This window comes from Gopherus flavomarginatus, chromosome 4 (assembly GCF_025201925.1).
Source record: "Gopherus flavomarginatus isolate rGopFla2 chromosome 4, rGopFla2.mat.asm, whole genome shotgun sequence".
NCBI classification, from domain to species: Eukaryota; Metazoa; Chordata; order Testudines; family Testudinidae; genus Gopherus; species Gopherus flavomarginatus.
Genome location: NC_066620.1, coordinates 152,698,714 through 152,715,779, shown reverse-complemented (window position 1 = coordinate 152,715,779; position 17,066 = coordinate 152,698,714). Strand labels below are relative to the sequence as shown.

Sequence of the window (17,066 nt, the reverse complement as noted above, 5' to 3'; positions counted from 1 at the left end):
TGAAAATCTTTGAATAATTAACATGACTGAATTATTCAAGATGACAGAGTGAACACAAACTCCTTTCAGGAAACACATTTAATATCTGTGCAAAATAATATTTTGTACACAATACACAGATTGTCCTAATTAGTAAGCCTAACTTTATTCTTACATATCTGTAAAACTTTGTACGGGACGAGATCTCCATCTGTGATGATCATAAGCTCTTTGCATGAAATTTTGTATCTACAATTATTTTAATATTATGAAACTTTTGAAAAAATGTTCACTTTTTTACAGCTAATGATTTTACATGAATTGCAAGCTGGTATCTAGTGGGGACTCTGTGGGAGGATGAATACGGAGGAGGTGGAGCTACTGAGTGACTCCAAATACAGAAACTATGTAGCAGCAGTTGACAAAGCACTGAAGAACTTTGAATACTCCAGTGAATGGGCAGATTTGATATCAGCGCTTGGAAAGCTAAACAAGGTATGACAGTAGCACACTTCAGAAGAGGCAGCAAATGTATGGGAGAACAAAGCTTTGAGGATTGATTCCTGACTATAACATAAAAAGATAAGGTTTTAACAGTCTTAAATCTAAAATATTATTAAACTGTTGGAAAAATAGCTTAGCAGGTTAACCTCCACATAAGTTAAATTGCTTAATGAACAGAAATTTTGGAGGTGCTAACAAGCTTTTTGATGATGAACACCACTTTTTCTTGATTTTTTTTTTCAGAATCCTGTTTCTTCTTTCTTCATTCTTGAGATCTTCCCTATAGTTCCCCCACCACCTCCACAAGAGGGAGGGATATCTCAGTGGTTTGAGCATTGGCCTGCTGGGCCCAGGGTTGTGAGTTCAATCCGGGGCGGGGGGCGGGCACTTAGGAATCTAGGGCAAAAATCAGTACTTGGTCCTGCTAGTGAAGGAAGGGAGCTGGACTCGATGACCTTTCAAGGTCCTTTCTAGTTCTAGGAGATAGGTATATCTTATTATAATTCCTCTAATTATAAAGAGAAAGCTATAGTACACTAGGAAGGGCTCTTTCTGTCCTCTTTGATATCCTTGCCTTTATGCTGACCTCTCTCATGCTTCCAACCAGACAAGATGGTCAATCACCCCTCACAGTAGCCCCATTTGGTTCTCTGCCTGTTACTCTTCAACACATACTTGTCTCCTTCCATCTTGGCTGTACTGATCAAGTCTGGAAAGAATTTACAAAGTATGTGTTTATTAAACTAATTGTGTAACAATTCATCTCCAAATAAAACAGCTAAAGACACAATCCTTGCCAAAACCAACAGATTAAAACAAATTTGAAGTCTCTTGTACAAGCATTTTTGGTGCTCTCATGAACCAAAAAATATTAGGAAAATATTTAAAAAACAAAAAACCAGTTCAGTTTCTGAATCATAATATTTCCAAAAGTCTTTTCTAATTTGCTCCAAATTTGAACTACAAAATCACAAGTTTTACCATGGGCTAATATCAAGTATATGAAATTCCAAGGCAAGGGGTAGGATAGTGCAGCTAGAAATTGGGTTTATAATGGGAAGCAAGGTTCAGTCCAATTAGTAGTTAATTTTCATTAGGAAATACAAGTTAAATCCCTTGAAATAATTTAGTATGGAATATGAAATATTTTGTAATTTTCAACTGATTTATATATATAAAGCTTACAGGCAAAAGATGTAATGTTTGCTGCTTACTCTGTGGGTAGTCTGGGACCAGAAAACTGGTTACAAAATTTTTATCCATGTTTCTAGTGATTTTTTCAGTAGAAACTATTACTAAGATAAATGAGAGAGAGAAAGCACCACATTTTTCACAGGAGCACACTGAAAATTCTTCACTCCCTTTCTCTTTTAAACTGGTGTAGCTTTGTTTATATTTAATCTCATCACTTCTAAACTTTTTAGCAACATTAATAATTTAATTTACATTATTGGACCAACCCTATATTTCTCATGCCCCAAAACTACCAGTGAGAGTTTTGGATGAGGCCAGGATACAGGATTGGACTCTGAACATTGTTATTGCTCTGTCAATTAGTCAGCAAGATAAAAATATGTAATACCTCAGTGTACTTATGTGGCACTGCACAAACATAGGCCCTGATCCTGCAAGAAGCTCCATGTGGACAGCCCCATGTGCTCCCATGGAGCCTCATTGAACACTGTTGGGTTCCATGTGTGCTCACAAGTCAACCTATGTGGAACTCCGTAAAGGACTGGAGCCTCAAACTAACTGGTCTGAAGCACTTCTGTTTTGCTCACTATGTGCTGTAGAATATTCAAAATTTGAGAGCACTGCTATGGTTGATGAGGATTACAGAATAGTCAATTTGTATAAAAAAGCTTTAGCTTTATTTTTTAATGTTGGTTATGGTATTCTCAGTACATTCTTACACTAAATAATGATGTATTATTAACAAAAACATCCAAAAATTAAAATGCAATTCTGAATTCCAATATCAAAGGTAACTGTGAATTCAGTTACGTCAGTTCTACAGTTTTTTGTTTTGCACTTTGCATCAATCTATGCTTCTTAAACAGCAGCTCTTGATTTTGGCCTGGAATAATTTTAAAAGGGATCACAGAGTCTCCTTTTTCTGGTGACTTTCTGCTGGCAACCTGTATAGGCAGCTGGAGAGTTTTAATTTCTGTCCTGAAATACCACAGTGATACATGTGCCATAAAAACCTGAATAAAATAGAATAGACAAACTTTAATTTGGGCCCTGATGTAAGTGAAATTGCCCCTGTTTACTCAATTTCACTTATGACAGGCACAGAGCAGGCCTCAGGGTAGAAGACAATAGAACAATTTATTAAAATTGAAATGTGGGACAGTTTTGTTTGGGTCGTGGAAAAATATTATGTCTCCCAAGTGGGATATTTTTAATTGATTTAAATTTTTCTTGGCAGGTTTTACAAAACAATGCAAAGTACCAAGTAGTACCTAAAAAGTTGACAATAGGCAAGCGTCTAGCGCAATGCCTTCATCCAGCCTTGCCAGGTGGGGTTCATCGGAAGGCACTTGAAACATATGAGATTATCTTCAAAATCATTGGACCCAAGCGTCTGGCTAAAGATCTTTTCCTGTACAGGTAAACATAGTTAAAAATGTCATTAACTTTGAGATTTTTAGTTCATCTAATGTAGTTTAGAAGACTTTTTCAGTTTCATATTTTAAACGTGTTTTTAAAGATTCTATGCAGATGGACAATATATACTGGAGCAAAGTGAGCCACTTAGCTGCAGCATCTTGCAATATGACAAGTTACAGGCTGACGATAAATACAATATCCTGTAATTTAACCAAAAACATCTCTGCTGATGCTTGGTGTAGGAAGACAGGCTCCAAGGTGCTGAGCATCTCCTTTAAAGGCGGCATATGCCATCTAAGGATCAAGTACTTGAAGGACAAGCAGTAGCTTTTAAAGAGAAGTGTTGTCAGTAGCTACTGGTGTGGTGCTCTGCCCTTGTTTGATGATGATAACAGTTGGCTGCATGCGTGTTCCCTCTATGTGCTGCCCCAGCCTTGTGTAAATAGCTGACACTGCAGACCCCAAGAAAACCCCCGAAGACCACAGACTCTAGTAAGGTACAAAGGCACCTGGCCAGGTTTATTGTCAAACAAAGCACAGTAATAGTTTCCTATAGACTCTACAGGACATAGTATGAATATGTGCCCCCTGGCAATGGACATAGCTCAGTCAGTGATGGGACACTCCACTACCCACTAGGCTGGGTGACAATGTGCACTTCCAGACCTATTCTTATACGGGTGCAGAACAAATTACTCATCCCTCCTGACGTATTAAGGTGCAGCCCCTTTATTCATTAGGATGCTGCTTCTCCTGTTACATGTTGGTTCAAACAAATGTATTCATCATATTGTCCTTTTGACCCTGTCTTTAAGATGCACCTGCCTGTTCGTCGTTATCTGTGTGTAGTGTTCTGATGCCATTTTGGCACAAGCTCCTCTTATTAGCACTTATGTGTGGATATACCTGCTTCTAGCAACCCTCTTCTCTCCAACTTCTGTAAGTGGGGCCTGCATCTGGCTTACAGCCCCACTTTTGCTTAGCAGTGCCTGGAAGTACTTTGTTTCAGGCTTCAGGCCTCAGACTGGGCCTCTGACACAAGAGTTTATGTTTCAGGGCCTCATCTTACTACAAGAAGTATTGGCTGGGGACCAAGACAAGGGGTATTTGAGAAACACAACAAGATACTCTTTGGTTGTTGAGATTGACATGGCACTTTCCCATATATATCTATATTTATAGATATATATGGAAAGAAAAAATAAATTTCTTCAGGCAACTTCATATTTTTAAAATATTTTCATTTCTATCATGTATGAATAACACAGCTTTGACAAAGTTTTCTTTTCATCAGGGATTGTTAGGTGTTCTCTGGGCCTCTTACATGAGTGTGACTTCAAACATCATTTTTCCTAACATATATACTGATTATTTATTCATTCAGGGTCTGATCTAGGGTTTTGAATTAGGCCGTCAATGATTCTGAAAAATAAAATTGTGTTCAGAATTCTTCTGTTTTTTACACGTTTGTAGTAGTTTATGAGATTTGGTGCAGACAGTGAAGATGTATTTTGTGTTAATTAGAAAACCTCTGTTTTGTTCATCAGATTTAAAACTGACTTCTGTTTTCCTGAAATAGCTATAGAAGCAGCAATTGCACATCGCAAATGTAGAAAATCACGTAGACACTGAGTTATAGAAAGATCAGATAAAAGAACAGCCTGTGCTGACTTATAACGTAAAGGGATCAACCCAGTGAAGAGATTATTTTTTTATATGCAATCCTAGTTTTTGATCATTTGGGCAGCAATCATAATCCAGGAATGAACCATAGCTTTAGCAGTCTGCCTTGTGTTTGGCTCTGTTTAGATAGATTTTATTGTTTTGGAATGGGGGTATGGAGAAGGGGTATTAGTTTATCACCCTCACAATGTGGAAAAACACTCATAATAGGAGTAACCCACTGTTCATTTACATTCATTCAATGTATGCTTATAAAATTAAACTTTCCTTTATCCCTTTTTAGCATTCACACATGAGCAATGGGGTTATTGCTAGTTTGAGGACTCACTTGTGGGCTGAATATCTGCAATCAATGGATACTGTGTTGTTTGTTTTTTTAAATTATTTTGTGTGATATTTGTATATTTATTTTGTTTGTCCTGCGTCTTGTTTTTGTAAAGTACAAGATCATAGTTTTTATTATAGGGAAATAGTTTTCTGTACTTTTTAACTTCTTCAAATTAAAAACATTAGTTCCCATTATGCCATGTCTTCGTTTCTCTGTTTTCTTTATAGACTTGAAGATGCTTTTCTTGTGGGTTTTTTTTTCAGTTATAATTCTTTTTCTACTATCCTGCATTTAAGATTTAATTTTTCAGAGGTGGATCAGTTAAAATGATAGATTCCCCCCCCCCTCCCCCCGCTCAGTCTTACTAAAGTAGTTCAGTTTCATCTAGTTATATACTTGTTACAAGTCACATGCAATTCTCTATCTCCCTTTCTTGAAATGAGATTGATAAGACTGCATAAAGTCAACTAGGGGCCTTGTACGTCTATTAACCTGGGACGTGCTCATCACCATAGTGTCGCTCTGCCAATACAAAACACTAAGATAAAAATATATTCTTGTGACAATGCTGGGCACTGCTATAACTGTTTTGTGTGACCTAATTTAGGTGTTTCACATAAATAGCTTCCTGAAACAGTATTATTGTATTTTATTATTTACAGTTCGGGGTTATTTCCTCTTCTTGCCAATGCTGCTATGTCTGTCAAACCGGCATTACTCAGCCTTTATGAGATTTATTATCTTCCTTTGGGAAAAACATTAAAACCTGGTCTGCAAGGATTGCTAACTGGGATTCTGCCTGGTTTAGAGGAGGGATCAGAGTATTATGAGAGGTAAGAATATGATATACTAATATATTCATACTACTAAAATATTGGTTTTTAATTTCATGAATTGTTGAGTTTTGCTGATATGTTAAAAAAAATAGATATTTAAGTAACAGGTTTTATCCAGAAAATGATGTCATCAGAGATGAACATTAAGTTAATATCTTTTTAAAAGATTCTGAATATTATGTTAGAAGAAAGAAAAACTACTAATTAATGGTATATATTAAAACGGAAATCAAATCAGATAGGCCCCAAATTGAACTCATTTTACAGTTTTAGAGATATGTAATGCACTAGAAAAATGTATTTCTTCCATTTTAGTGGGTCCCCCCCATGATTGTTTTACCATCTTTACAAACTTTGAAAATAAATAGGTGTAACACTTAATTTTGGTCCAAAATATAAATCTAAATTAAGTGCGAGGTGTAGCAGACAAGAGCAATAGGACCTTCTCTTCAGTTTACACACTAAAATTCCTATAATAATATTGACCTTTCTGAGTGCAACGTATATATGTGAATACAAGTTTGCAGCAGTCGCCGGGGAGCAGCAGCTCTTTCTGTCTGGGGAGTCCAAGCCACAAACAGGAGGGGAAGAATGCCATGATATTGTTGACAAGCACTGTAGCCCATGTGCAACTAATGGTAGGATGAGAGTGCACATAGTCTTTGGAGAAAGTTCTCTAGTTTTTTCAAGCTAAACTCCAAAGCAAGTATTACAGACTCTCCAAGTAGGGAGCTATTAGTATGGAGTGTACATATTCTTTATATTTGAAGTCCCAACACTGTAAAACTCTTAACTTTCACAGTTTAAGTTCAGTAAGAACAATCATAGAATCATAGACTATCAGGGTTGGAAGGGACCTCAGGGGCCATCTAGTCAACCCCTGCTTAAAGCAGGACCAGTTCCCATCTAAATCATCCCAGCCAGGGCTTTGTCAAGCCTGACCTTAAAAACCTCTAAGGAGATTCCACCACCTCCTTAGATAACCCATTCCAGTGCTTCACCACCCTCCTAGTGAAATAGTTTTTCCTAATATCCAACCTAAACCTCCCCCACTGCAGCTTGAGACCATTACTCCTTGTTCTGTCATCTGATACCACTGAGAACAGTCTAAATCCATCCTCTTTGGAACCCCCTTTCAGGTAGTTGAAAGCAGCTATCAAATCCTCCCTCATTCTTCTCTTCTGCAACCTAAATAATCCCAGTTCCGTCAGCCTCTTCTCATAAGTCATGTGCTCCAGCCCCTTAATCATGTTTGTTGCCTTCTGCTGGACTCTTTCCAATTTCTCCATGTCCTTTTGTAGTGTGTGACCTAAAACTGGACATAGTACTTCAGATGAGGCTTCACCAATGTCGAATATGTCATGCATCTGAGGAAGTGGGTATTCACCCACGAAAGCTCATGCTCCAAAACGTCTGTTAGTCTATAAGGTGCCACAGGATTCTTTGCTGCTTTTACAGATCCAGACTAACACGGCTACCCTCTGATGAATGTCGAATAGAGGGGAATGATCACATCCCTTGATCTGCTGGCAATGCCCCTACTTATACAACCCGCAATGCATTTAGCCTTCTTGGGAACAAGGGCGCACTGTCGACTCATATCCAGCTTCTCATGCACTGTAACCCCTAGGTCCTTTTCTGCAGAACTGCTGCCTACCCATTCAGTAGTCTGTAACAGTGAGTGAGATTCTTCCATCCTAAGTGCAGGACTGTGCCCTTGTCATTGTTGAAGCTCATCAGGTTACTTTTGGCCCAATCCTCTAATTTGTCTAGGTCCCTCTGTATTCTGTCCCTATCCTCCAGTGTACCTAGCACTCCTCCCAGTTTAGTGTCATCTGCAAAATGGCTTCTGTATGCTTCTTTGACATGTATATATGTTGAACTACAAAAGTGAGTGGGGAAAAATGGCACAAAAATGTAGATTATGCCATAAGAAGAATAGAGAATGTTTTGGGAGAAAAAATTAAAACACCTTTGTGTTGTAGTCATGATTTTTGCAAATGACAAGGCATGTTAGGGTGTATCTACAATGCAGTGAGGCATCCGTGGCTGGCCCGTGCCAGCTGACTCAGGCTCTTGGCAGAAGGGTGCTGAACAATTTTTGTAGTTGGGATGCTGAGAGCCCTTGAACCAAACTGTAAACCCTGTATATAATAGAAACCACTTCAAGACAGGGTAGCACCTCCAGGTATACATCCAACCAAAGATGGCAACCCTAGCTCTTGGGGCTCGGGCTAAGGGGCTGTTGAATTGTACTTTAGATGTTTTGGCTTGTGCTTTAGGCTGAGACCCAAGAATCTCCCACTCTCAGGGTCCTAGAACGTATGCTCCAATGTGAGCCCCAGTGTCTGTACTGCAGTTAAACAGCCCCTTAGCCTGAGCCCCTCAAGCCCAAGTCAGCTAGCACGGGCCAGCTACTGGTTTTTAAGTACAGTGTAGACATACCGATGATGTAATACCTCAGTGTCAGCACTGATTCAAGTATTTTGTGCTGAGATTCAAGTGCCGTACTATAGAAACAAGCTTCTCTGTGATAAAAATTTAGGGTCAGCTTTTAAACAGGGTCAAACTGCCCTAGCCTATGTGAAAAAGTAGTCATCCATAGAATGTACTCCATATAGAAATTGTACTTTTGTCCATATAGAAATTGTGAAGGATGTGTCTTGCTTTGTATTTTCTTTATTAAATTTTGTATTAAAATCAATGCCAGACACATCTCTTTTTCAGTGTTAATACATTTTCCTATATCCAGTGAGTAATGCTGAAATTTCCTATATTGTTTTAGGTCTTCTAGGATAATATATATTATAGTGTATTGCTTTCTGCAGCAAAGAATCTCTGTCTGCAATATTTTGCTAAATATTGAACTTTACATTGATTGCTGCTTGTGTACATACAGCCTGATTTCATGTTTGGAAAGCAGAAAATGTTTAGTTTCCAAAGGTATGAGCTAATGCAACCTCTGTTCCACTGACCTCTTTTGTCACTTGTGCTGTAGAACCAACACATTGTTGGAGAAGGTTGCTGGTGCAGTTGACCAATCAGCATTCTACAGTGCCCTTTGGGGTAGTCTTCTTACCAGTCCTGCGGTTCGGTTACCTGGAATCACATACGTCCTTTCCCATTTAAACAGGAAGCTTTCAATGGAAGATCAGCTCTATATAATTGGCAGTGACATTGAGTTAATGGTAATATGTTCCTTCTTTAGTGTAAGGCTTATTTACATAACTATACAGCTTCCAGAGGTTTTCTGATGTCTTCTCAGTCTTTGTAAATAATCTTTACAGAAATAAATACACCTCTACCCTGATATAACGCCACCCAATGTAACACGAATTCGGATATAACGCAGTAAAGCAGCACCCTGAGGGGGCGGGGCTGCGTGCTCTGGCAGATCAAATCAAGTTCAATATAATGTGGTTTCACCTATAATGTGGTAAGATTTTTTGGCTCCCGAGGACAGCGTTATATCGAGGTAGAGGTGTATATACATTTTGTTTATTTTTAGCACCAGTTAGACTGATATAGTATGCATGTTAGATGAAATTTCATAAATTAGATTTTAAAAATTGCTTAGTGTTTTTAAATTGTACTGAAGATTCATTACACTTTTCAATAAAAGTAGCAAAATTTCATGTTTTTTGAAAAATATGAGGTGAATTACTTTGCTGATTAAACTAAATCAAGCCATGCGTATATTAAGCAAAGCTTAAATGCTTTCTGTGGTTAGTAGAAATTGTGCAAATTATATCTTTCTTCCATGTTTTCGTAATTTCATTTTTTTATGTGTCTGTGTTGTTTACGTTATCTCTAATTTTGAACTAGGTTATTTTGATTGCTGAAATCTTCAGTATATTTAATAAGATGACTGTAACAGATACGTGTTTTTGAGGGGCGTATGTATGTATTCTTTGAAATATAATAAATTATGCTATTTTAATTACAAGTCTGTTTTTAATGGCAATGTTATTTCAGGTGGAAGCGGTAAGCACATCAGTGCAGGATTCCAGTGTGTTAGTACAAAGGAGCACATTAGACCTTATACTCTTCTGCTTTCCATTCCATATGAGTCAGGTAAAATTTTAATATAAAATAAAGAAATATATATCCATATACTCCTTCATGTATAGATTTTTTTCAGTCAAGTTCTGATATTAAGTCAATCTTTATTAATGGTTTTCTCCAAAATCAGAATAATTAGTCCTCTATACCTCTCTCAAGTGACTTGTGTGTTGGTATACAATGATCTCTGTCTTAGGCTCATGGTGTTTAATATGTTGACATTTTACTGTATACAACCTGAATATAAGAGAAAACATTTATTATTTATAGAAACTTTTTTTAATGTTAGAGATGGGATCTGCTCTGTTAGAAATTCCCTGATACGATTTCTGATTGAGTAGAAAACAAGTTATGTACTCATTTGTGAGTTTTCAGGTCCTCAGTGTTGGAGAACTAAAAATGAATAGACAGACATTCTTCTCATTACCAATTCCTTAGGAACTTTTTGCCTTCTAGATCACTTGGACAACTGCAGCCCAGTTTGGTAGTGACTGAAATTTAGCGCTTGCTGGCAGTTAGCCACTGTCTGTTGTAAAATGATGTTGTGGCCGCAATCTCTTTCCTAAAGGACAGTTGCCTTGTTTTGTTTTTAAATAAAAATACCTTCCTGTTGGCTCCTGATGACCTCTTTAAGGGAAATAAGTGATTGATTGAGCATGCCTGGAGATAGAACTACTTCCTCACTCCTCATGGTGGTCCTTCCACTTCCGAGTTTAGATAGCACCGCAGCCGAGTAAAAGTTTTTAGATGAATAGATTTGTTTTTAGAAATATGGATTTTTTTCATGCTCTAAAACTATTTGCAAATTTGGGTCTAAATTTGGAAAAAATAGAAAAATTTGAGAACTATTTGTTTTGACTTTTCATTTCAAAATGGTGTTTCAAATTGTAATGGGGCCAATTTTTAAAATAAAGTATCCCCAAAAAGGGTAAAAAAACCTCCACTTGAAAACAGCCAAATCAAAATAAAAAAAATAAAAAAAATTAATTTTGAGTTGACTGAAACAATTCGATCAACATGAAACAAATTGAAAAAGCAAAACACTTGATTTTGAATTGACCTGAAACATTTTGTTTGATTGGAACCCAAATTTTATTTGTCAGAGCTATCCATGTAGTACCTTTCTTGCTCTTTATAAATATATCAGAGGGATAAATATTAGGGAAGGAGAGGAATTATTTAAGCTTAGTATCAATGTGGACACAAGAACAAATGGATGTAAACTGGACACTAGGAAGTTTAGACTTGAAATTAGACAAAGGTTTCTAACCATCAGAGGAGTGACGTTCTGGACCAGCCTTCCAAGGGGAGTAGTGGGAGGAAAAGACATATCTGACTTTAAGACTAAGCTTGATAAGTTTATGGAGGGGATGGTATGATGAGAGAGCCTAATTTTAGCAATTAATGTGGCAATTAATCTTTGATTATCAGCAGGTAAGTATGCCCAGTGGTCTGTGGTGGGATGTTAAATGGGATGGGATCTGAGTTACTACAGAGAATTTCTTCTTGGGTGCTGGCTGGTGAGTCTTGCCCACGTGCTCAGGGATTAACTAATTGCCATATTTGGGGTCAAGAAGGAATTTTCTTCCGGGGCAGATTGGCAGAGGCCCTGTAGGTTTTTTGCCTTCCTCTGCAGCATGGGGTACGGGTCACGGGTCACTTGCTCTAGGATTCTCTGCAGCTTGAGGTCTTCAAACCACATTTTGAGGACTTCAATAACTCAGACATAGGTTAGGGGTTTGTTATTGAAGTGGATGGGTAAGATTCTGTGGCCTGCATTGTGCAGGAGGTCAGACTAGATGATCATGATGGTCCCTTCTGACCTTAAAGTCTATGAGTCTATGAGCACTAAAATTCACATAAGCTAGGGCTTATTAAATACTAATCATTGAGGAGAAAATTATTTAAGACTGTATCCACTGGGGATTTTTTATTGCATTTTAATCAGTTTGCTTCAGTGACTTCCACTTGATAAGCAAAGTGAAATATATTGTAGTACGGTGATGGACTGTTAATAGAGGCAGCAATTTTCTACTATGGTTGCAGTGTCATGCAGCATTTTAATAGGTGGCAGTTCCAAATAGTAATCTCATTTTTTGATTTCCTAAGACTCAGAACTTTGTGCTACTTCACTGCTATGAATTCAGAGGTCTCAGAAAATTAAATAATTTTTATCCAATGAATACTTATCCATTAGCCAGCTACAGATGTCACTTTCTGTGGTTAAACTACAATAATATACCTAATTTCTTCAGGCAACACGCCCAGACATGATCAGAATTTTGTCAGCAGCCCTTCATGTAGTACTACGCAGAGATATGTCTCTCAACCGAAGGCTTTATGCATGGCTCCTAGGTAAGTTTGTACTGCATTTGATAATTAACTGTTTAATGGCAGAGAAAGGAATGTACTTGGTAAAAATAATAGCATGTACTGGTAATGGTGAAATCTTATGTATATGACTTGATAAATAAAAATCAGTCTTGATTAAGCTCATGCTATATTTATGAGTTTAGCACAGTTGCCACCAATGTATTAGACTATGCAAAGAAAGACCCCTGAAAAAGTTGTGTGGAGCAGATTTTGATTTTATCAAAAGTGACATAAGAAAATGATTACCTTTTTGTCAGCACAGCCATGTGAAAAAGTCCATGACAACAATGTTTCTTGCTAGATATAAATTATTTATATATTTTCTTATAGTGTAGGACCCATAGGCTCTAATCAGGAATGGGACTCATTGTGCTGGGAGCTGTACATGTTAAAAGACGGTCCCTGCCCCAGAGATATAACAGTCTAAATTAAGACAAGACATAAGTCAGTGTAACTTACATTTGAAGCAGGAAGGGGTAAGGAGAATAAAGGGAACAATGATACGTTGAAATATATTTAAAAGTAAAATTTTATATTAACTCCTTGATTCCACAAACATTGATATATGTGCTTAACTTTAGGCATGTAAATGTATACAGTACTGTGGTCTAAATTAGTATTTCTTAGCCTATTTTGGGCAGCTGCCATGTAGCTGAAAATGTCTCCATTGGTGAAAATAGTGGTACATTATGGATGCTTAGCGTCACATTGTGTAACAGTTTTCATCTTGATATAATGCCAGTTGATCAGAAAAAGGAATAATGAAGAGCTGTAGAAAATGTCAGTTCTAATCACTTAAAAAAATCTTTGAATATCAAACCAATATTTACTCATGATAGAAATTGGTTTATCATCTGATTGTTTTTTAAAATACTGCTGATTAAACTCATGTCATGTTTTGCCAGATGGGTTCATTCAGCAGGAGGATCAAAAATTCCAACTTTTATTAAACACTTTATTTTCATATCTATTTCACAGTTCAAAGTCTCTTTTATGAGCTACTTCTTGTCTTTTTAAGAAAGACAGGGAGACACATTTATATATGTAGATCATTTCTCTAATTTTTCCAAGTAAAAGGAAATTGCATTTAATAAATTTAAAAAACAAGCAAACAAATTAAGGTTAAATCTAAGTAACGATTCCTTTTTTCTGTAAAACAGAACTTGAAACTTCTACAGAGAATGTTGAGAACAACATTTGATGCATCTTTGGGTATGTCTACACTACAAAATTAGGTCAATTTTATAGAAGTCGATTTTTAGAAATCGATTTTATACAGTCAGTTGCCTGTGTCCACACTAAACACATTAAGTCGGCAGAGTGTGTCCTCAACACCATAGCTAGCATTGACTTATGGAGCAGTGCACTGTGGGTAGCTATCCCACAGTTCCCGCAGTCTCCACCGCCCATTGGAATTCTGGGTTAAGCTCCCAGTGTCTGATGGGGCAAAAACATTGTCACAGATGGTTTTGGATACGTGTCATCAGTCGCCCCTCCCTCCGTGAAAGCAACGGCAGACAATAATTTCATGTCTTTTTTCCTGGGTTACCCGTGCAGACGCCATACCACGGCAAGCATGGAGCCCGCTCAGCTCACAGTCACCGCTGCTGTTGTGGGCAAGTCTACTGTGGGGGCTGTTGTGATCCAAGTAGCCAGTGCAATCATTGGCGTTCTGTTATCAAGGGTAGTGACTCTGGGAAATGTGAGGGCCTTTTTAGATTTTAGATGCATCATATTCCTGTCCTTTGTCGCTGGTGAAGAAGTCTTGCAGCTGTACGCTCCAGTCCGGTTGGCGCTGTAACACCCCATATCACTTCTGGACCTGTTACATGTGTCATTCACAAGACTCTTGCTCTTTTGCCTTGGCTGACGTACCTTTCCCTACCCGGACCTCCAGGCATTCGAAACAGAAGCACTTGCAGCAGCTGGCATTGCTACACAGCAGCAGCTCCTTGCCTTCGCAGCAGACGGTGCAGTAGGACTGCTAACCGTCGTCATCTACTCCTTCCTCTGCAACGCTGTTCTCCTGCTCCCCAGCGACCAGCTCGGGGGATCCGTACTGGTCCTCCTGGGTGCTGCTGGCAGCAGATGGTGCAGTAGGACTGGTAACCATCCTCGTTGTACATGTAGCTTGGCCGGGGGTTCTGGGGACGTCTTCCCTGCCCAGCTCCTAGCAACCTCCATCATTGTATGGCTCAGTCACTTCCCCTGCAACTCTGCTCTCCTGCTCCCCAGTGACGAGCTCGGGGGATCCGTTCATGAAGCCTGGACAGTAGTAAAGAGCAGTTCAGCTATAGGCTGAGCAAGTGCAGAATGGTGGTAGAATGTGCCTTCGGATGTTTAAAAGCTTGCTGGCGCCGTTGGTCAGACGTCAGCACAAATAACATTCCCGTTGTTATTGCTGTTTGCTGTGTGCTCCATAATATCCGTGAGAGTACAGGGAAGATGTTTATGGTGGAGTGAGAGGTTGAGGCAAATCGCCTAGCATCCGATTGTCAGCAGCCAGACACCAGGGTGATTAGAAGAGCACAGCAAGGCGTGCTGCGCATCAGAGAGGCTTTGAAAACCAGTTTCATGACTGCCCAGGCTTTGGTGTGACAATTGGGTGTCTTTCTCCTTGATGCAAACCCGTCCCCGTTGTTGATTTTAATTCCCTGTAAGCCAACCACCCTCCCCCCTTCGAAATAAAGTAACTATTATTTTGAAGCTAGGCGTTCTTTCTATATTGATTAAAAAAAAAAGAGAACGGACAAGGTAGCCTGGTTAGGGTGGGGGAGGAGGGAAGGACAAGGCCTCATTGCTTATTGTAGTCACACTAAAAATCAAACTGTTTGAATGACAGCCTTCTGTTGCTTGGGCCATTCTCTGGAGTGGAGTGGCTCGGTGCCCAGAGCCTCCCCTCCCCGCTGCGTTCTTGGGCATCTGGGTGAGGAGGCTATGGAACATGGGGGAGGAGGGTAGGCGGTTATACAGTGGATGCAGTGGGGGTCTGTGCTCTTGTTGGCTTTCCTGCAGCTCCAGCAGACACTTCATCATGTCCGTTTGCTCCTGCATTAACCTCAGCATCGCATCCTGCCTCTGCTCTATGTGCTCACTTAATTCTTTCCTGGCTCTGCCACTGAGTGCCTCCATGCATTAAGCTGTGCCCTATCAGTGTGGGAGGGCTGCATGAGCTCGGAAAACATGTCATCGCGAGTGCGGTTTTTTTGCCTTCTAATCTGCAATAACCTCAGGGACAAAGATGAAAAGGGGAGCGTAGAAACATTCTACGCTCTACGATACTGGGGGGACTGCATGGTCACCTGTGCTGTTGAGTTCGTCACGCTGATCAAACAGGAAATGAAATTCAAAAGTTCATGGGGCTTTTCCTGTGTATCTGACTAGTGCATTGGAGTTGAAAGTGCTGTCCAGAGCAGTCACAATGGAGCACTCTAGGATAGCTCCTGGAGGCCAATACTCTCGATTTGCGTCCGCACTACCCCAAACTCGACCCAGCAAAGTCTATTTTAGCGCTACTCCGCCCGCTGGGCAGGAGTACAGAAGTCAATTTTAAGAGCCCTTTAGGTTGACAGAACAGGGTTGGTTGTGGGGATGCATTCATTTTTAAATCAGCCTAACGCGGCTACATTTGGCCTAACCCTGTAGAGGCCTTTCTCTAACTCATGGTGTGACTTCACACTATTTTCTTAAAATTATTGATGGCAGATTCCACAGCTATTCCATGGGTGCAATTTCCACAGACGTCAATGTGATTTCAGTAAATAGAGTGGCTGCATAGTTCAGCATGCACAAGTGTTGCAGAATTAGCACGCAATGAGTAGGCATAGCCTATATTCTGTACAATTATATAACCTCTGTTTTCCATTTAATTGATATGTATAGTTTTTATTAATCATTTTTTTCTTTGAGTTAATTGATGTTGTGTTGCTCTATATTACTAATGAAGATTCTACTGTAAATATTAAAACCCTCTTCTTTTAACTAAGTGGTGAGGCTCTTTTAGGCCTAAGTTTTCATAGTATAGTACTTACATATCTGTTTTTAGCTATTTCTCATCATTCTTCTATCATAATGCACAGTTTTATGAAAACTAAATAGAAACAAAAATCTTACTAAACATTTTTAAGTCTGCGTTAGCTCTCAATAGATGTCCTTAATACTAATTTATTTTTAGTTGAAACTAAATGACATCCTTTCTACTTTTTCTTCTTGTAGCAGGGTGCTGGTGAAAGGCATCTAATTAGCCCCTGCTCAGCCAGCCCCAATCAGGGGAAATAGATTGGGGCTGGGGAGAAGTCTGGTGCCTGGCTGTTAGGACTGGCTGTACCTGTGGGCCTGAGGATTCAAGGGCTATAAAGGCTGGTTGGCAGCCAAAAGAAGGGGGAATGGCCAGGAGAAGGTCAGTCTCCAGGTTGAGGGCAGACTCTGTGTGGAAGAGGAGACAGTAAGGCCTGCCCTGTATATAGTATATCACTGGTAGTGAGAGAACATGTGTAAATAAAGCCATGGGTGCTGCAGAAGAAGAAGCCTCTCTGTGCTTTACTGGGGCAGCCAGTGGGCCCCAGGAAGAGGGGTGGGCAGAGGACCTGTTACACTTCTGTTTTCATCATTCTTGAGCAGAAAATATGAAAACCACTTCTGAAGAAGTTTTGTTCTTTTCAGCAGCTTGTTTTTTTTTTTTTTAAAGC

At 39.1% G+C, this 17,066-nt stretch overlaps 1 protein-coding gene across 9 annotated transcripts in view; it reads left to right on the top strand.

Annotated features, from left to right (window-relative positions):
- Window positions 1-17,066, top strand: part of DOP1A (DOP1 leucine zipper like protein A) — an 88,481-nt gene that overhangs the window by 3,209 nt on the left and 68,206 nt on the right. For 6 of the 9 annotated variants that reach the window (XM_050950070.1, XM_050950069.1, XM_050950074.1 and 3 more), the window contains exons 3-8: window positions 283-474; window positions 2,915-3,096; window positions 5,770-5,940; window positions 8,942-9,131; window positions 9,919-10,017; window positions 12,261-12,360. In XM_050950070.1, coding sequence (XP_050806027.1) covers window positions 337-474; window positions 2,915-3,096; window positions 5,770-5,940; window positions 8,942-9,131; window positions 9,919-10,017; window positions 12,261-12,360 — 880 coding nt within the window. In that variant the 5' untranslated portion in view covers window positions 283-336. Of the gene's footprint in view, window positions 1-282; window positions 475-726; window positions 841-2,914; window positions 3,097-5,769; window positions 5,941-8,941; window positions 9,132-9,918; window positions 10,018-12,260; window positions 12,361-13,538; window positions 13,591-17,066 lie in introns of those variants that run through there. The other 3 variants (XM_050950068.1, XM_050950066.1, XM_050950073.1) reach the window with 2 other exon arrangements.